The sequence below is a fragment of the Mastigoproctus giganteus genome, chromosome 13 (genome assembly GCF_048544385.1).
Source record: "Mastigoproctus giganteus isolate SK-2022 chromosome 13, ASM4854438v1, whole genome shotgun sequence".
Classification (NCBI taxonomy): Eukaryota; Metazoa; Arthropoda; class Arachnida; order Uropygi; family Thelyphonidae; genus Mastigoproctus; species Mastigoproctus giganteus.
The window spans coordinates 32,374,093-32,396,354 of NC_143587.1; the positions used below are offsets into that span (position 1 = coordinate 32,374,093).

Consider the following 22,262-nt stretch of genomic DNA (forward strand, 5'->3'; position numbering starts at 1 on the left):
TGTAGATTTACTTGAGCGTGTACAGAGAAGGGCAACAAGATTTGTGAGGGGAATGAAGGGATCCTCTTACCAAGAAGAGGCTCAACTTCTTCAGAAAGAGGAACTCTTTCTGAAGAAGTTGGTTATTACACTTGATGCAATACTGTCTCAAGAAATAACCAGATTACAGATAGCCTCCAAGACATCTCAATTTGGCTGCAATTGTTCTCTCCTGCTATGTTGCAGATTAAGTACTTTATCAGACGGGCTCTGTATGCTCTCTTGAAGTTATAAATAATGCCTTGATCCAGTGGTTGCATAAAACTGGTGATATTGGAAAGTAAAAACAACAGCTATATATTTGTAAACTCAAGTGTCTTGGCAGGATGTGCTGTACAATGATCTAGAATCAATACTAGAAAAAATCTAGAAAAAAATCTGATCTCATATTGGCAAATTAGGTGCATGCATTTGTTGGTAACATTCGAAAAGATTTGTTTCAAGGTCCTAGTGTTTTGCACGATGAATTCGTTTCCTGTTTTTTTTTCGCTGCTCCAGTGTCAGACACTTCAAGTGTCAGCGCCTCCGTAGCCAGGTGGGCAGTGCATAGCATACGCTTCTTGATTAGACAGGGGTTCGAGCCCATGACCACTAAATACGGAGGATGCGGAATGGTCAGGGAATGACCACTGCATATCCCAGGAGCAATATGGCCTTAGTTGCTAATGCTCCTTAAAAAAAAAAAAAAGTTTTTTTTTTTTTTTCCGGTTTTTCAGTATTGTAGATAAAGTAGATAAAGGGAAGTTGTATTCCTTTGCAATGTCTGTTTCACTTCAATTCATCCTATCAGCCTCTTGTATAATTTTCAGTTTAATTTCCAGGCTTAATTCTGTCCATGGGTTGTGTTAGGGTAGCTAAGAAAAAGAACAGGTGCATGTATACTTGCATATACAACAATGCTAGGAGTGTAATGCAAGTAATGCAGAACTGGAATTTGGGGAGTACAACGTCTACAGAAAGGATAGACAGGATAGGAAGGGAGGACGGGTTATGCTATTAGTTAAGAAACACACAAAATCCAAGGAAGTGAAGCCAGTCGAGATCACTGGACAGTGCAGTGTCAAGTCAGTTTGGTGTGACATAAGCCTAATGACTCTGATGAGTATAATAAGAAACTATACAGGGAAATAGAGTGGGCCAGTAAATCAGAGAGTCTTATAATGGGGGATTTTAATTTCCCAGATATTGACTGGAATTTGTGGGTTGGTCTCTCACACACTAGCAAGGCTTTTGTGGATTTATTGGATAATTGTTTTCTACATCAGCATGTTCGGGAGGCAACTAGAGGGGGTAATACTCTTGATTTAATTATCAGTAGTGATTCTTCATGCATTAAGAATCTGCATATAAAGGAACCACTAGGTGGCAGTGATCACAGTGTGCTGAAGTGGGATTTACTCAAGGAGGTAACTACCATCAGGGGTAAAGGGAAGGGTTATTGCTTTCGTAAAGGCGACTACGATGGTCTGATACAGTATTTAAATTCTATACAGTGGGACCAACAGATGATGTTTCCAACAGCAAACTCAAAATGGGAAGCATTCAAAGAACTTATCTTGGAAGCTACTAGGCTTTACATACCAACTAAGAAATATTGTTCAAGATTCAGGCCTAAATGAATGTCAGATGAACTAATGAGACATGTGGCAGAGAAGAAAAATGCATGGGACACATAAATTAACATGTGACACAGAAGCCTACGATAGATATACGTTGATCTGTAACCAAGTTACAAAGGAGGTTAGGCAGGCGAAGGCAGATTACGAGAAATCTTTGGCAAGGGATGCAAAGAAAAACAGCAATGAGTTCTTCACTTATGTAAACTCTAGAAGGAAGGGGATGAATCAGATTGGTCCACTTGATATCGATGGTTCAACTGTTCGTGATCCTGCTCAGGTAGCTAACAAACTAAATCAATATTTTGCATCTACATTCACACATGAGGAGTTATTCAGGAAGGGGAATGCCATAGATGAAGTAAACACTGGCAGTGAGCTAGATGGTCTTGTAATAATTGAGAGTAATGTGGAGGAGAAATTGTTGAAGATAAATACAAGAAAGGCACATGGGGTGGATGGGATCTATCCAGTTATATTAAAGGAGGCAGCAAAGGAAGTAAGCAAACCGTTAGCCATAATTATGAGAGCTTCCTTGGACTCAACGGAGGTACCCACAGACTGGAGATGTGCAAATGTAACCCCAATTCACAAAGGAGGATCAAAGGCTGACACAAGTAATTATAGACCTGTGAGTTTAATTTCTGTTGCAGGAAAATTAATGGAAGCACTGGTTAAAGAAGCACTGCAGGATTATCTTGACAAGAATTCAGGTATAGCTCAGACACAGCATGATTTTGTTAAGGGAAAGTCTTGCCTGACCAATTTGATTGGATACTATGATGTAGTCACAAAAGAATTGGATGCAGGGAATAATTTTGTTAATATATATTTGGATCTTAGAGAGGCTTTTGATACTGTTGCACATGAAAGACTGCTGCACAAATTGAAGCAGTGTGGCATTGGTGGCAAATTGTTGCTATGGATAAAGGGATGGTTGAGTACCAGAAGACAGAGTGGTAATTAATGGACACTGCTCATCGTGGCCTAATGTCATTAGTGGAGTCCCTCAGGGTTCAGTGTTGGGTCTATTGTTGTTTTCTGTATTAATAAATAATATTGATGATGGTATATAAACGTTGATGTCCAACTTTGCAGACTATACAAAGGTTGGTAGGGTTGTTAAGGATGCTACTGACACTATGCTGCTGTAACAGGATCTGGAAAGGTTGAACAGATGGGCTGAGAGGTGGCAAATGAAGTTTAACATTGACAAATGTAAAGTACTACATATGGGAAACAGCAACCCCAAAGCAACATATCAACTCTGTGGTACTACACTGACAGTGGTAGAGAAAGAAAAGGACCTGGGGGTAATTGTGCAGACAGATATGAAGTTCTCTGAGCAGTGCAGACAGGCTGCAAGAGTAGCTCATGGTGTCTTATCAATGATATACAGAAATTTTTCTAGCAGGCATAGGGAGGTGATTATTCCCTTGTATAAGGTAATGGTCAGGCCGCACCTTGAGTACTGCATACAGGTCTGGAGGCCTCATTTCAAGAAAGATGTAGAGCTGCTGGAACGAGTACAGAGAAGGGCAACAAGGTTAGTGAATGGAACGAAGGGTTGCTCTTACGAAGAAAGGCTTAAGTTTTGCAAATTACAGTGTCTGGAGACTAGGCACCGGCGAGGTGATCTGATAGAGGTGTACAAAGCCTTGAATGGTTTGAGAATGCTCAATGCTGATGGGATACTGCCTCTTGCTCAGAATAATCACCTGAGAGGGCATAAATTCAAATTGAGGAAAGACAGATGTAGGATAGATGTGCGGAAATTTGCTTTTAGCCAGCGGGTAATTGGTTAGTGGAACAGACTTCCATCCCTTGTTGTGGAAGTTGATAGCCTAAAAAATTTATGGCTCAGCTGGACAGGTATTTCGAACGAAAGGAGGGGTGAAGTGGAAGGGTTTTTTTTTTGGCTGATTCTGCATAAGCTTGCTTTCTTACATCATAAGCCTCTACTAATGCCTCACTTTATTTCTTTGTAAAATATTTCAAAAGGCTGGTTTGTGTAGACTTTTCTTTCTTCCTTTCATCATAAATTCGCTTGTATGGATACAAATCTTTTTCAATGTTCCTGCAAATTTGCATACTGCACTCGATATCTGGGTCTACACCCATGATTACTTGTTTCAAATTTTCAGCTGCGCGAAATATTACTTCAAGTTCTTTTAATGTCAACTTCTTTTCTTCAACATTTTCTTCCTCGCAAATTTCTATCTCGTCATATGCTCATTGTTCATCAATATTAAGGAGGTCAGAATCACTTAATTGTTCTGAATGTGATTACAGCAATTCACGAACATCACTGTTGTCGATTTCATCAAAGCCTAGATCTCTTCCAATATTTGCTATTTCATCAATAACAGTGTTGATATGAGTGAAACTACAGAAATCATTTGCACAATGTGGCAAAATATGCTTCCATACTGCTCTCATGAATACGGTTTATTGCTTTCCTGATGTAATTTCTCCAAAATTCAACTAAAGAAACTGCACCATCTCCAGTTGTTGCTTGCACAAATGTTCTGCGTAAATAATAGGGCTTAAAAGTAGCAATTATGCCTTGATCCATGGGCTGTAAAAGACTTATCGTATTTGGAGGTAAAAAAATAACTTTCACGTTTTCATACAAATCAGAAAGTGCTGGTGGGTGGCCCAGGGCATTGTCTAAAATTAATAAAATTTTGTTTTATTAATTTTCTTCACAGTAGGCCTTAACTTCGGACAAAAGTAGCTAGTGAACCACTCTTCAAATAAAGCTTTCGTGACCCAAGCTTTTCTATTAGAGCGCCAAACAATCCCTTGTAGTGGAGGTTGATAGCCTAAATAAGTTTAAGGCTCAGCTGGACAGGTATTTTGAACGAACAGAGGGGTGAAGTGGGTTTTTTTTTGGCTGATGCTGCATAAGCTTGCTTTCTTGCATCAAATGCCTCTACTAATGCTAATGCTAAACAACAGATAGGCCTGCTTTTTAAAACCTTTATCGAAATATCTGGGAGTTTCATTTCTATAGATAACCATGGGTTTTAATTTCAAATCACCTTCTGCATTGCCTCCCAATAAAAGTGTTATTCTATCTTTGGAAACTTTATAGCCTGGTTGAGCCTTTTCTTTTTTGGCATTCATTTCCAAAAAAGGACTGTTTCATCAACATTAAATATTTCTTGATCTGTGTAGTCGCCATCATCAACAATTTTCTTTAAAATTTCAGGATATTTTGTGGCTGCATCTTTATCTGCACTTAGTGCTTCTTCAGTCAATGCAATGTTATGCAGTCCTGTTCTTTTCTTAAAACGTTCAAACCAGCCTTTACTGGCAGTGAAATTTTCTTCCGTTTCCGCTTCAATCACTTTTTCTTTTGAAGAAATTGCTTGAACATTTTCTTCAGTTATTGCTCTATCCAAGTTTTATATTGTTGACTTTTCCTTTAACATTCCAAAAATAGTCAAATCTTTTGTTTTTATGGTCATTGTGCAGATTGGAATTCTTTTTGGATTGCAGTCTTCTATCCAAATGGCTAAAAGACGTTCCATCTCAATCATCATAACACTTCTATTTCTTGTGGTTTGTGTGCGTGCTGACAATGAAGCAAGCTTACCCTTCTCCTTATATGCACTGGCTCTACTTAAAATCGTCTGAACCATTGATTCAGGCATTCCAAGATCTCGAGAAATTTGTATTTTACTATCACCATCTTCAAATCTTTTTATGACTTCAATTTTTTCATCTAACGTTATCACTTTTCTTTTCACCAGAGGCACTATCAGATACACTTTCCCTTTTATCCATAGTTAATAATTACGTTAATATATAAAAAATTTAATAGAAATTAATGGCTTAATTAGTATGCACAGTAATTAATGGCAAGAGATACACGGGAGTCTTCACATTAACACGCAACGCAAGAACAACCGAAAGCAACTGATCTTTATGTATGTAATAAATGCGGTGTGGCCGGTGTTGTCCTTTGAAGTGCACAATGTTAGAAAATATTTCAATTGTTGTAATAATACATGTCTGAAATAATCCATTTTTTATTCTTATGGTGGTAGTTGTTTGTTTTTAGGAGCATTAGCAACTAAGGCCATATTGCTCCGGGATATGCGGTGGTCATTCCCTGACCTTTTCGCATCCTCCGTATTTAGTAGTAGTAGTGGCATATGATGCAGGAAAGCATGTGTATGAGCTTATGCAGCATCAGCCAAAAAAAAAAAAAAAAAATATCACGCCATTCCCTCCAAATGCCTGTCCAGTTCCTCCTTAAATTTATTCAACCTATCAACTTCCACAACAACAGATGGAAGTTTGTTCCAGCAATTAACCACCCGCTGGTTAAAGGTAAATTTCCGCACATCTAATCTACATTGTCTTTTCTTAATTTGAAGTTATGTCCCCTTATGTTCGTAATCTGAACAAGTGGAAGGATCCCATCAGAATTCAGCGTGCTCAACCCATTCAAGTCCTTATACACCTCAATCAGATCACCGCGCAGGTGCCTAGTCTCCAGCCACTGCAATTTGCAGAACTTAAGCCTCTCTTGGTAAGAGGATCCCTTCATTCCCCTCACCAATCTTGTTGTCCTTCTCTGTACACACTCAAGTAAATCTACATCCTTCCTAAAATGAGGCCTCCAGACCTGTACGCAATACTCAAGGCGTGGCCTGACCATTGCCTTATACAGAGGGATAATCACCCCTCTTTTCCCTGCTAGCAAAATTCCTATATATCATTGACAAAACCCCATGACTTGCCCTGGCAGCCTGTCTGCATTGCTCAGAACACTTCATATCTGCCTACACAATTATTCCTAGGTCTTTTTCATTTTCTACCACCTTAAGTGTAGTACCACACAGTTGGTACGTTTCTCTGGGGTTACTTCTACCCATATGCAGTACTTTGCATTTGTCAAGGTTAAACTTCAGTTGCCACTTCTTAGCCCATCTGAACAAATTATCTAGATCCTGTTGCAGTAGCACACTGTCATTAACAACCCTGCCAACCTTTGTATCATCTGCAAACTTTGACACTAAGCCTGAAATACCTTCATCAATATCATTGATAAATACACAAAACAGTGGACCCAACACCGAACCTGTGGTACTCCACTAATAACATTAGTCCACGAAGAGCAGCACCCATTGATTACCACCCTCTGTCTACTCACACTTAACCATCCTTTTATCCATTGTAGCAACTTACCCTGAATACCATTCTGCTCCAATTTTTACAATAGTCTTTCCTGCGCAACAGTGTCAAAAGCTTTCCTGAAATCCAAATATATGATATCAAAATTATGTTTTGCATCCAGTTCCTTTGTAACCACATCATAATATCCTATCAAATTTGTCAGACAAGACTTTCCCTTAACAAAGCCATGCTGTGTCTGAATTATTGCTGCAGTCTTGTCTAGATGATCCTGCAATGCATCTTTAACCTGTGACTCCATTATTTTACTCGGAACAGAAGTTAAACTAACTGGTCTGTAATTACTCGTGTCACCCTTCAATCCCCCTTTGTGAATTGGGGATACATTTCCACATCTCCAGTCCGTGGGAACCTCCCCTGAGTCCAAGGATGCTCTTATAATTATGGCTAAGGGTTTGCTTAGTTGCTTTGCCGCCTCCTTTAATATAACTGGATAGAGCCCATCCACCCCAGGTGCTTTTCTTATGTTTAACCTCAACAATTTCTCCTCCACTTTGCTCTCAGTTATTACAAAATCATTAAGCACCCTGCTACAATTTGATAACCTTCTGCCATTTTCAAACCTTAATAATTCCTCGTGTGTGAATGTAGATGCAAAATACTCATTCAATTTGTTTGCTATCTGAGCAGGATCGTCAACAGTCGAACCATCGATGTCAAGTGGACTAATCAGATTCATCCGCTTCCTTTTAGAGTTTATATAAGTAAAGAAATGCTTGCTGTTTTTCTTAGCATCCTTTGCCAAGGATTTCTTGTAATCTGCCTCCGCCTGCCTAACCTCCTTTGTGACCTGATTATAGACTAGCTTATATCTCCCAAAGGCTTCTGAGTCGCTTGATAATTTATATGCATCCCATGCATTTTTCTTCTCTGTTACGAGTCTCATTAGTTTATTTGATAACCATTTAGGCCTAAACCTTGAACAATATTTCTTAATAGGTATGAAACTTTTAGTAGCATCCATGATTAATTCCTCCACTTAGAATTTACTGTTGGTAACATAGTCAGTTTATCCCACTGTACAGAATGTAAAAACTTTCTGAGACCACTGTACTCACCTTTACGGAAGCAAAAACCCTTTCCTTTACCCCTGATGATAATTATATCTTTAAGTAAATCCCACAGCAGTACACTGTGATCACTGCCACCTAGTGGTTCCTTTATCTGCAAATTCTTAATACATGAATGTTCACTGCTGATAACCAAATCAAGAGTATTACTCGCTCTGGTTGCCTCTCGAACATGATGCTGCAGAAAACAATCTCCAATAAATCCACAAAAGTCTGACTAGTGTGTGAGTGCCCAACCCTTTGGGAAGTTAAAATCCCCCATTATAAGACATTCTGGTTTACTGGCCCACTATTTCTCTGTATAATTGTTCATTGTACTCATTAGGCCTATACACACTCCTACTCAAGAAGCGTGCTATGCACTGCTGCTCCTTCCCACCTGGCTACGGAGACACCTCACAACTTCTTATGGTAGAAAAACAAACTAGCTTCCCACACTGTATCTAGTGTTCGTTTTTGTTTATTTCTCGATGATGCAACGCGAAATAAACAGCAACTCACTTTTGTGAACAGAGTCGCACGCTCACTAAGAAAACAAGCGATGGTTTCTATAATGTTCTCTAATGTTATGCATACTTTAGCAGTGTATTTACGTTCGTAGCATCACCAGCTTCAGTTTCTTTAGGCAAAGCCAAAATACTACGCTAATTGAAAATTTGTAGCTAAATATAAACCGTGCTAATTCAAATCTTGTGCTAATCAAGGGATTGCTGTGTGTGCGTTATTTCTATAAATGTTCCTTAATGAAATTTTAATTTTAATATTCAAGCAGGCATATGACAGACTGGAATAGCATTCTGGTTCGCTTCAGTCCATTCCGAGCTCTTGGAAGACTTGTATTATCATTTGTACTATCTGTGCACACACACTTACACCAGATATAACACATCTGGATGATGATGATAAATAAAATAACTGTATGTCACATATGAATATTCCGTTTTTATATATGAGAATATTTCAAACCCATTTTGTTCTTAAAGTCCATTTCATATACAAAGTTGACTTGGAAGGGTAAAATGATAATGTGGCCTGGAGGTGAAAAGCAACATGGTAATACGGCCTTTTCAATATAAAAAGTTGGGCATCACTGGATTTACTTATACTTATTATACTACAAAAATATTTATGCTAAGTGCTACATCTTCAAAAATGAAAAGTTTTACTGCTGCAACACTTACCATGATCATGTTCTATCCTTACATGCCTAATTAGTCCATTCAGTTTAAATGTTAAGCTGAAGATGTAATGTTCATCAGAGCTATCCCTTACAACAAACGAGCCATCTGGTTCATTAGCTAATAGTTTCTCAGCAGTTTCTCCACTTATAGGTCCCCAGTACCAACCATACTAGGGAGAAGAAAGAAAGAACAACGTATATGATTAAAAAAATTGCAATCTACACACTTTTCAAACTGTTAAATAAGTTAGTTTTTCAAATGGTCATGCTTGATTCCCCCCCCCCAAAGGAATCACAACCAACCATTTGAAACCAACCTCCCTCCCTTCAGGTCAAAAGTAGATTGGAAAGTGGGCAAAAACTCTAATTGCCCACTAAAGGCTGAATTTTCAAAACACACACAAATACTGCTTTACATTGCAGGCCAAAACGAACACCTTTCTGTTATGTTCGACGTTCAGAGTCAAAAAATGTGGTAAACAAAGCTGTGACACAAACTTGTAGATCTTTCATAAAAGATTAAAATTTTGTTTAATTTTAATTACTGTCATGCACCTGTCTAGTATGGACTGTATCCGATTCTTGATGTACAAGAGTCAGTCCATAAGTAATGCCTCTTTGGCCATAAAATTATAAATTGACAAGAGATATAATAATGAAATTTATATAATTTATTATATAAACACTAGAAAGCATATATACATTATTCTATATATTCACCTTGTTTATGAATATACTTTCACCATTGTTTTTTCCAACTCACATCACATATGCATTGTGGTAAGAGATGGACCCTGCTGTTAAAGCCAACCTGTCACTGTTTTTCTCAGTTCCTTGTCATTCAAAACGTGTTCTCCATACAGATCTCTCTTTGTATGTCCAATAGAAAAAAAAAAAAAAAACATAATAATAAAATCAGACGGAACCAAGTCCAGACTATACACAGGATGAGGCAAACTCACCACTCAGGTCTGCAATGTTCATTTTATTAATATGAGCAGTTTGTGGCTTGGCAGTCATGGTGTGATAAGATTTGGTGTACTGTTATAGCCTTCTTTTTCTGTTTGATTGCCCTATTAAGCTCATCAAGTGTTTGGCAATATCTTATAGTCTAACCCTTTCTCTAAAAAAAACTTTTTGACACTGTTGCGCATGGAAGACTACTGTACAAATTGGAGCAGTATGGTACCAATGGCAAGTTGCTACAACGAATAAAAGGGTGGTTGAGTGGGAGAAGACAGAGACTGCTTTTTGTGGACTAGTGCTTTTTGTGGACTAGTGTTATTAGTGCAGTCTCCCAGGGTTTGGTGTTGGGGGGGGTAACTGTTGTTTTGTATATTTATCATTGATACTGATGAAGGTATATCAGACTTAATGTCGAAGTTTGCAAATGATACAAAGGTTGGCAGGGTTGTTAATGATAGTAATGGCAGTGTGCTACTGCAAATGGATCTAAATAAGTTGGGCAAATGGGTTTAGAAGTGGCAACTGAGGTTTAACATTGACAAATGCAAAGTACTGCATATGGGTAGAAGTAACCCCAGAGTAACAGAAAAGGAGGTGATGATCCCTTTGTATAAGGCAATGGTCAGGCCATGCCTTGAGTATTGTGTAGCCTCATTTTAGGAAGGATGTAGAGTTGCTTGAGTGAGTATGGAGAAGGGCAACAAGATTAATGAGGGGGGACGAAGGAGTCCTCTTACCAAGAAAGGCTTAAGTTAAGTTCTGCAAATTGCAGCGTCTGGAGACTAGGCACCTGCGAGGTGGTGTGATTGAGATGTATAAGACCTTGAATGGGTTGAACAGGCTTGATTCTGATGGGATTCTTCCTCTTGCTCAGATTACAAACCTGGGGTGGCATAAATTCAAATTGAGGAAAGACATTCATAGAATAGATGTGCAGAAATTTGCCTTTAGCAAGCGAGTTGATTGCTGGAACAAACTTCCATCGGTCCTTGTGAAAGTTGATAGTTTAAATAAATTCAAGGAGGAACTGGACAAACATTTAGAGGGAATGGGTGTGAAATTTTTTTTTTTGGCTGGTGCTACACAAGCTTGCTTTCTTGCATCATATGCCTCTATTAATACTAATGCTAAACCAAAACTGGGCCTTCTCTGTCTCAAAACACTGTGCCCGTAATGTGTTTTGGTATGATCTGGCAATTTGATGTTTTTTCTCCATTAGAAATGATGGATGTGTTTGTTACATAGAATAAGGTCATAATGGAATATATAGGTCTCATCACTGGTTATTGCCCTTTAAAAAAATGAGTTATTGTAGGAACAAAAACTTGATCTTAGTGCAAGCATTCTGAAGCATTACAATTTAAGGCAGCAATGTAATGGGAGAAGTTTTAGCCCTGAGTTCTTCACAGATCACAAGAGTAATTATTTGGAAACATGACGATACAGGGGGGGGGGTCCAAGGGTGTAGTATATTGTGGGACACCTTCAGCACAGGTTGTGCTATGCAAAAAGTAATTATAACCTACTACAGAAGGCACAGTTAAATAATATACCACTGAAAAACCCATGTTTCACCAATACATTGAGGCAAACTGGGGCAAATTAAGATTAAATTCAGTGGAAAGGATCAGATCTTCAAAAAAAGAAAGTTTGTTTTTTAAACTGCAGATATTTTGGCAAAAATGGTTAATTTGATGAAAGCCATTTCTAGAGATAGAGGTTTTAACAGCATGGTTTAGCAGAAAGGAAAAAAAGAGTTCCAGACAAGCTGATACATTCACTGGAGGCATCTTGTTTTGAAGGAAAGGAAGACTTGTATTTGAATAGGTTGTGAAACAAAAATGAGAAGGAACACCAGACCACTTTTTTTTTCATTTTGGAACAACTGCCTTTGTAATCAGAAGATGGTGACTTTCTTCCTTGGGAAATTAGAACTTTTATAGCAATGACAGCCAGTGGAAGAGTTTTGTTGATAGCACACATAGTGGGAGAAGAAACTCTTTCTTACAGCTGATCATGATGATGAACACAAAACACAGATTCAGTAATAGATAATGCTACCAAAACAATTTATATACATAGCTGACAGCTAACTAATACTGCAACCTTTACAAACAGATACACTATGCATAAAACACAAATGAAAGGCAGCTGGAAAAAAGGCAACATGGCACCACCTGTAACTATGTCTCCTAATAATCACAAAAGGTTGTACTTTTAAGCAAGCAGATCTTAAACTAATAAACTTTAACTTACAATTAGGATGGTTCGTAGGGTACAACAAATCTGAGTGCTTATTCCATTCCCACAACTGAATCAATTTGATTTTGTTAAGCAGTAAGTTCATTATTGGAGAAGATTGTTATTATTTGGTTTTTAGGAGCATTAGCAACTAAGGCCATATTGCTCCGGGATATGCAGTGGTTATTCCCTGACCTTTCCGCATCCTCCGTATTTGGTGGTGACGGGCTCGAACTCCAGTCTAATCAAGAAGCGTGTGCTACGCACTGTTGCTCCTTCCCACCTGGCTACGGAGGTGCCTAGGAGAAGATTGTGGTGTTGACAAGTATCACAAAAAACAGATGGCCAAATCCACTCAAAATTTGGTTTTAGTAAGACAGCAGTCAATTGCCCCAAAGGATTGTGTGAATGCTTGTGATAATAAACAAATATTATCAATTATATTACATGTGCCACCTAGTTTTGGAAGGTGGAATATCCTCATCAATTCTCTAACAGAATTCCAGTAATTAGCGCTGACACTAATTTTCAGTTTCCACAAACAGCCCTGCATCATTTTAAAATATCAGTTGTGATTATTTTTCAAGAATCAGTCAACCCCACAACAATGAGGTGATTATGACAGAATGAAGTACAGGTAGTTCTCGACTTTACGAGTTAATCTGTTCCTAGCACGCCCTTGTAAAGTAGGAATTTATTTCCCATAGACTACTAGGAACAAATTCACAAAATACTTTTGTAAATATTTATCATTTTTGGTTGGTGAACTTCTAAAATTCTAACTACTTTTCTTATTTTTGTTTTGATAAATATGTCATGACTCGCCAAAACACGTTATGAAACTACCTTGCTAACAGAAAAATATTTTTAGATTTTTATAATACAAAAATCTTTGAAATTATCCATTTACATGCAATATTTACTTTTTCTTTTGTGTGCAACAAAATGTCTAGTAAACCAGATCAGTTTCATTGCATTTTCAGGTTTCCATTACATTTGTATTGTGTATAACACTTGCTTAGTTGCAAATTCAGTAATATCAATGATTTATTGCTGTCGATTTTATAACCTTTATTGTGAATAAATCATAAACAATTATTTTTTTAAATTAGTACTGATGTTTAAATTAGTACTGGTAGTTTTGTATCAATACCAGTATTTTAATACCGGGGGGAGGGGGGGAATGAATGGGATCCCAGTATTCAGGATCCTGTGATCTTGGTACTGTAAGCCCTATTCAGCACCGGATGAAAATATTGAAATATTGCTATAAGCAGTACTGCTCGGTTCATAACCAACATTCCAGACAACAGAATCCTTTGAGGTGAATGAAAAATTAACTAGTCTTAAAAGTTTGCATGACAGAACAAGAAAAGTGTTTTGTTTTTGTTTTTTTAGCATGCGTGAAACCCTAGACAAAACAGTGTCATCTGGAAATTGGGGATGTTGCTTTACTATGGTATGTACAACGTATTTAGAAAGGATAGACGGGCTGGGGTGAAGTCATGCTTCTTATCAAAAGCTTTTGCAGATTCACAAGTTATGCATGCTAATACAGAATCTGTGTGGTGTAGGTGTGAGCCAGTTTGAAGCAAAGGTATAATGAGAGTGTGAGTAATTATAGACAAGAAAACAGAGCAGTTTATGATGAGAGCCCCTGCAGGCAAATGGACTGAACAATCAAGTGTGAATGATGACTTAAATTTTCCCCTAACTGACTGGAGCAAGTGGAAGGGAAACTCACAAGGGAACAAAATTTTTAAATCATCTAGATCAGAGGTTCCCAAACTACTGAGATTTACGGGCCCTTCAAAAAAGTTTGTGGACTCTTACATTATATATACTTAACTTATTTATACATTATTATTTTTAAATTGTGGTACTACTTGGGAGTGTCAGGTTTGTAGTGACCACAACCAACCCGCTAGCAGTACCACAATTTAAAAATAATAATGTATAAATAAGTTAAGTACATATACAACCCATGCACGTGTAATGTCTAATTGTCCACAGACAATAGCGTTAACGCTGGAGCCAATATTTATTTAAACCTAAACGTCATTTGACATAATTCCAATATATATATATATATATTTTTTTTTTTTTTTTTTGTGTGTACACTGGGTTTTCTGAAAATAAAATTTAAAGTTTTATGTGTGAAACAACTCAACTTTATTCTTATTTTTATACAGATATATAATAACAACTTTATCATTAATATAGAACGAACAATTTGAAATAGGTATACAATTATATATACTAATTGTATCAAAAATTAGTAATGTTCTATAATGAAATTCGGTGCGATTCTATCAGTATATTTTTTAAGAAAATAAACACACATTACTTGATACCTTCTGAACATTACAAGAACTCTCTGGAATTGATCTATGGATTCCCAGGGGTCTGCAAATCCCAATTTGGGAAACCCTGATCTAGATGATTGTTATTTGTACCAGCATGTTAGGGAAGGAATATTCTAGCCCTAATCATCACCCATGAACCAAATGACATTACAGGAACCATTAACAAAGAGTTATCAGGAAGGATGATGTGAGTGAGAGAGAGAGAGAGAGAGAGAGAGAGAGAGAGAGAGAGAGAGAGAGAGAGAGAGAGAGGCTGTTAGAGCCAAAGGAATGAAAGGAGATTATAACAGCTAAAGCTACGATACAGCTTTGCCTAACTATGGAGACAACACATGGAGTGCAAATACATCAGAATTACGGCATACCTTCAAAGCTATGCTTACAGAAACCATAAATGCATAAAATATACATATACCAATATGAAAATACAGCGCAGAGAGGATGCTAAGATGGATAAATAATGAACTAGCCAGTTTTACAGAGCAATAAAAAGTACTGAAGTTTACAAGAGCAGCAAGTTGATCTGCAATGGTACTACAAAAAAAGTTACATTGGCAAAGGCATTTGAGAAATCGCTGGCTAAGAGAGCAAAGAATGGAGACAAGGAGTTTCTCATGTGAATGATGTACTTGATTAAAAAGAAAAGAGTGAATCAGAAATGATCCTTGGGTAATGGGTGCAGGAAAGACTTAGATTACATTCAAGGAACAAATCTTGGTGGCTACCAGGCTTTACATACCAACTAAGAAATATTGTTCAAGGTTTAGGCCTAAATGGTTGTCAGATGGACTAATGAGACATGTGGCAGAGAAGAAAAATGCATGGGATACATACAAATTAATGGGTGACATGGAAGCCTATGATAGATATAAGTTGGTCTGTAACCAAGTCACAAAGGAGATTAGGCAGGCAAAGGCAGACTACGAAAAATCCTTGGCAAAGGATGCAAAGAAAAACAGAAAGGAGTTCTTTACATACTTGAACTCGAGAAGGAAAGGGATGAATCAGATTGGTCCACTGGATATTGATGGTTCAACAGTTGAGGATCCTGCTCAGGTGGCTAACAATCTAAACGTGTATTTTGCATCTACATTCACGCATGAGGAGTTATTCAGGAAGGAGAATGATGTAGGTAAAGTAAACATTGGCAGTGAGCTGGATGATTTTGTAATAACTGAGAGGAAAGTGGAGGAGAGATTGTTGAGGATAAACATAAAAAAGGCACCTGGGGTGGATGGGATCTATCCAGTTATATTAAAGGAGGCAGCAAAGGAAGTATGCAAACCCCTAGCCATAATTATGAGAGCTTCTTTGGACTCAGGGGAGGTACCCATAGACTGGAGATGTGCAAATGTAACCCCAAAAGAGGTTACATTTGCACATCTTTCAATTCATAAAGGAGGATCAAAGGCTGACACAAGTAATTATAGACCTGTTAGTTTAACTTCTGTTCCAGGTAAATTAATGGAGGCACTGGTTAAAGAAGCACTGCAGGATCATCTAGACAAGAATTCAGTTATAGCTCAGACGCAGCATGGTTTTGTTAAGGGCAGGTCTTGCCTGACCAATTTGATTGGATACTATGATGTAGTCACAAAAGAACTGGATGCAGGGAATAACTTTGATATTATATATTTGGATCTTAGAAAGGCTTTTGATACTGTTGCACATGGAAGACTGCTGCACAAATTGGAGCAGTGTGGCATTGGAGGCAAATTGCTGCTATGGATAAGGGGATGGTTGAGTGGCAGAAGACAGAGAGTGGTAATCAATGGACACTGCTCAACGTGGACTAATGTTATTAGTGGAGTTCCTCAAGGTTCCGTGTTGGGTCCATTGTTGTTTTCGGTGTTTATGAATGATATTGATGATGGGATATCAAGTTTAAATGTCTAGGTTTGCAGATGATACAAAGGTTGGCAGGGTCGTTAAGGACACTACTGACGCTATGCTGCTGCAACAGGATCTGGAAAGGTTGAACAGATGGGCTGAGAGGTGGCAAATGAAGTTTAACATTGACAAATGTAAAGTACTACATATGGGTAACAGTAACCCCAGAGCAATGTATCAACTCTGCGGTACTACACTGACAGTGGTGGAGAATAAAAAGGACCTGGGGTAATTGTGCAGGCAGATATGAAGTTCTCTGAGCAGTGCAGACGAGCTGCAAGAGTAGCTCATGGTGTCTTGTCAATGATATACAGGAATTTTTCTAGCAGGGATAAGGAGGTGATTATTCCCTTGTATAAGGCAATGGTTAGGCCACATCTTGAGTACTGTATACAGGTCTGGAGGCCTCATTTCAAGAAGGATGTAGAGCTGCTGGAACGGGTACAGAGAAGGGCAACAAGATTAGTAAATGGAACAAAGGGTTGCTCTTACGAAGAAAGGCTTAAGTTTTGCAAATTACAGAGTCTGGAGACTAGGCACCGGCGAGGTGATCTGATAGAGGTGTATAAGGCTTTGAATGGTTTGAGCATGCTCAATGCCAATGGGATTCTTCATCTTTCTCAGAATAATCACCTCAGAGGGCATAAATTCAAATTGAGGAAGGACGGATGTCGGATAGATGTGCAGAAATTTGCCTTTGGCCAGCGGGTGGTTGGTTGGTGGAACCGACTTCCATCACTTGTTGTTGAAGTTGATAGCCTAAACAAATTTAAAGCTCAACTGGACAGGTATTTCGAACGAACGGAGGGGTGAAATGGGAGAGGGGTTTTTTTTTTTTTTTTTTTGGCTGATGCTGAATAAGCTTGCTTTCTTGCATCATATGCCTCTACTAATGCTAATGCTAATTACCCAGATGTTATGAATGAAATCAACAGGTACTTTGCATCAATATTTACAGTGAACGATTCTTTGTGGTGTGGAAAAACTGTGGGATCAGGCTAGAATATTCTAGCTCTGATCACCACCCACAAATCAAATGACATTACAGGGCTGAGAAAATAGGAAACATTAGCAGGGAGTTATCAGGAAGGATGATGATGAGGAGAGAGAGAGAGAGAGAGAGAGAGAGAGAGAAGCAGCAGCTGTTAAAGGCAAAGGAATAAGTTTTAACTTCAGGAAAGGAGATTATGACAACTAAAGCTATAATACGGCCTCACTCAACTGGGGAGACAGCACAAGGAGTGCATATACAACAGAATTATGGTATATCATTAAAGCTATGATCACAGAAACCATAAATACATATAATATATATATATATACCAAAATCGATAATAATGAGCTAGCCAGTTTAACAGCAGAAAAAAAATGGCACAAGAAAAATATAAAGCAATAAACAGTACTAAAGTCTACAACAGCAAAAGGTTGATCTGCAATGGTACTACAAAAAAGGTTACATTGGGAAAGACAGATGAGAAATCACTGGCTAAGAGAGCAAAGAATGGATATAAGGAGATTTTCTTGTGAATGATGTGTGATTAAAAAGAAAAGAGTGAATCAGAAAAAACCTGTGTGTAATGGGTGCAGGAAAGACTTAGATAACACAGTTGATGTTGCAGATGAAATGAATAGCTACTTTGCATTTTACACTGAAAGATCCTTCATAGTGTGGAGAAACTGTGAGAGTCAAGTTGGAAAGCATGAAATTAGTGATGTATTTGCATCACTAATTTCATAAGATTATTTATTACAAAAACCTTCAACCCTAATGGCAAGTAAAGCTCCTCGAGTTGACAGCATATACCCAGTAATTTTGAGGGAGGTGGCAAGAGCGTACTGAACCATTAAGGTTAATTATGATGGCATCACTAGATTCAGGAGATTCTCTTGGATTGGAGAAATGTTAATGCCAATAGACAAAGGCAGTTCTTAGAGTGAAGTGGGCAAACTACTAACTAGTTTTTCCACTTCACTCTAAGAACTGCCTCGTGTACTCTCACACCCAATGATGACATTGGGTGCAAGTACATGTGAACAGGCGAAGTCTTTACGGCTCCAGCAAATAGAGAAGTTTTCGCTTTTTTATTGACTTAAATTGGCATATTAATTTATTTTTTAGAGTTGCTTTATATTCCTAGTAACAATACTTTAGTTTAAGCCGCCATTGTTATACGATACGACATGTGCCAGCATAAGGTTTAACGGAAAACTAGATAGCGAGTATAGTAGTATCAATTAATTAGTAAAATTTATTAATCTTATTAAATTTCATTGTCAATTGAATTGTACTTTTTTAACTAAATAAATATAGCAACCTAGCTATTGCAAACGTAACATCATAAATTAATACGTATAAGAAAGTCATATAACGTAACTCGGAGATAATATTCAATACTGAAATACATATATATATATATAGTGTTATAACTGCATTGGGATATAGGTTTAGGGTTATATTTTGTATTGGAATTTTATTGAACTTGAATAGAAATCATGACTCAGACCAGAGCAGCAAAGCAAAAGGCTCAAACTAGTTGAAGTACTGTGGCTCAGGGGAGAAATGAGGAGGGGCGGTTGTCCTCTGAATCACAGTCTATTGAAATGCACTGCTTGTTTGATGTTTGTGGAGCAATCAGAAACGAGACATGATATTGCCAAGGGGAATGTCTTTGTGTGCGTGCAATGTAAGGAGTGTGAGGAAATCAGGCAGCAACTCTGCATTTTTATGGGATTATATGAGAGCTTGAAGGACAGGGTGGATGCCCTCGAAGGATTTAAATTGAGGGGGCCATCAAACTCTCAGCTGCCCACACCAATGCCAGAGCTTGCATTTGAACATCACGCCACACAGAGGCAACCCTCAAGGCAGAATGTGCTGGTCTCAAAGGAACTATTTGTTGTAGGTGACTATTGTCAGGGAAACGGGTAACATATTGTGCAAAAAGGATAGATGGAACAGGAGTGAGGGTATGTCTGCCAGGGACAAAAGTTGATGACATTAAAGGGCAGATATCATCCTTTAAGGGCAAAAAAGGGTGATATTGTTGTACACGTTGGCACTAATGATATTAAGAGTAGGAGACCGGCAGAATTACTTAACAAGTACAAGACAATGCTGAAAAAAAGCTGTGAGTTAGGGTTGAATTTGAAAGTGTCTGCAATTCTGCCCAGACATGATAGGAGGGAGTATATGGTGAGAACCTTGTTGATCAATTCGGCCCTAGAGAGATTGCGCAAGGCTCAAGGGGTAGAATTTTTCTCAGCCTGGTCTGTGCTTGTTAACAGGAGAGACTGCTTCTACAGGGATGGGATACACTATAATAGAAAGGGTGCAAGAATATTTGCTGATGCTATCGAGGCAGAGTTAGATGGGTCGGAAAACTGCTAGCTTGGGGATACATGGACTAATAGATTAACAGGAGCCACTGGCAGAGGTAAAAGTGATTCTTGCATTACTTCTATTGAAATGCAATTGAGCAGGCAGCCTGGAAAGCAAGGCAATGGGAATTTCCAAGACGGCTGGGAGTCATAGGGGAACAAGTAAATACATGGGCTGTGCTAGGGTAAATAAGAGTAGAAACAGGTGCATGTATACTTGCATGTACACCAATGTTAGGAGTATAGTTAAATAAATTTAATGAGCTTGAAGTGCTAGTCAAGACATCAAAGGCAGATACTGTTGGGATATCAGAGACATGGTGTCACACATACATAAACAGTGCAGAACTGAAATTTGGGGAGTACAATGTGTACAGAAAGGATAGACAGGACAGGAAGGGAGGAGGGGTTATGCTGTTAGTTAAGAAACACAAAATCTAAGGAAGTGCATCCATTTGATGTTGGTGGACAATGCAATAATGAGTCTGTTTGGTGTGACACAAGCACTGGGACAAAAAAATGAGATTAGGAGTGTGCTATAGGCCTAATGACGCTGATGAGTATAATAAGAAAATGTACAGGGAAATAGAGTGGGCCAGTAAATTAGTCTTATAATGGGGGATTTTAATTTCCCAGATATTGACCAGAATTTGTGGTTTGGTCACTCGCACATTAGCAAGGCTTTTGTGGATTAATTAGAAGATTGTTTTCTACAGCAGCATGTTCAAGAGGCAATTAAAGGGAGTAATACTCTTGATCCGATTATCAGTAATGATCCTTCATGCATAAAGAATCTGCAGATAAAGGATCTACTAGGTGGCAGTCATCACAGTGTGCTGAAGTGAGATTTATTCAAAGAGGTAACTACCATCAAGGGTAAAGGAATGAGTTTTTGTTTTCGAAAAGGTGACTACGGTGGTCGGAGACAGTATTTTAATTCTATATGGTGGAACCAACTGATGATGATGTTACCAACAGCAAATTCAAAATGGGAAGCATTTAAAGAATTAATCTTGGAAGCTACTCGGCTTTTCATACCAGCAAAGAAATATTGTTTAAAGATTTAGGCCTAAATGGATGTGAGATGAACTAATTAGACGTGACAGAGAAGAAAAATGCATGGGATGACACCAAAGCCTATGATAGATATAAGCTGGTCTTTAACCAAATTATAAAGGAGGTTAGGCAGGCGAAGGCAGATTACGAGAAATCTTTGGAAAATGATGCAAAGAAAAACATCAAAGAGTTCTTTACTTATGTAAACTCTAGAAGTAAGGGGATGAATCATATTAGTCTACTTGATATCGATGGTTCAACTGTTGATGATCCTGCTCAGGTAGCTAACAAACTAAATGAATATTTTGCATCGACATTCACACGTGAGGAGTTATTCAGGGAGGGGAATGCCAGAGGTGTATTCAACTCTGGCAGTAAGCTAGATAATCTTGTAATAACTGAGAGTAAAGTGGAGGAGAAATTGTTGAAGATAAACACAAGAAAGTCACCTGTGGTGGAAGGAATCTATCCAGTTAAAGGAGGCGGCAAAGGAAGTAAGCAAACCCTTAGCCATGATTATTAGAGCTTCCCTGGACTCATGGGAGGTACAAATGGACTGGAGATGTGCAACTGTGACCCCAATCAACAAAGGAGGATCTAAGGGAGAGAAAGAGGTAATTACAGACCTGTTAGTTTAACGTCTGTTGCAGGGAAATTAATGGAGGCACTGGTTAAAGAAGCATTGCAGGATCATCTAGTAGTAGTAGTCGTATGTGATGCAAGAAAGCAAGTGTATGAGCTTATGCAGCATCAGCCAAAAAATATATATATATATATATATATCACACCATTCCCTCCAAATGCCTGTCCAGTTCCTCCTTAAATTTATTTAACCTATCACCTTCCACAACGACAGATGGAAGTTTGTTCCAGCAATTAACCACTCGCTGGCTAAAGGCAAATTTCCACACATCTATTCTACATCTGTCTTTTCTTAATTTGAATTTATGCCCCCTTAGGTTCGTTATCTGAACAAGTGGAAGGATCCCATCAGAATTCAGCATGCTCAATACATTCAGGGCCTTATACACCTCAATCAAATCACCACGCAGGTGCCTAGTCTCCAGCTTAAGTTCTGCAATTTGCAGAACTTAAGCCTCTCTTGGTAAGAAGATCCCTTCATTCCCCTCACCAATCTTGTTGCCCTTCTATGTACAAGCTCAAGCAAATCTACATCCTTCCTAAAATGAGGCCTCCAGACCTGTACGCAGTACTCAAGGTGTGGCCTGACCATTGCCTTATACAGTGGGAC

General features: G+C 38.3%; 1 protein-coding gene across 2 annotated transcripts in view; it reads right to left on the reverse strand.

The window, feature by feature from the left end:
* Positions 1–22,262, reverse strand: part of Socs16D (Suppressor of Cytokine Signaling at 16D) — a 188,634-nt gene that overhangs the window by 76,466 nt on the left and 89,906 nt on the right. For both annotated transcript variants that reach the window (XM_090387438.1, XM_090387437.1), the window contains exon 3: positions 9,115–9,283. In XM_090387438.1, the coding sequence (XP_090243564.1) occupies positions 9,115–9,283 (169 nt within the window). The remainder of the gene's footprint in view (positions 1–9,114; positions 9,284–22,262) is intronic.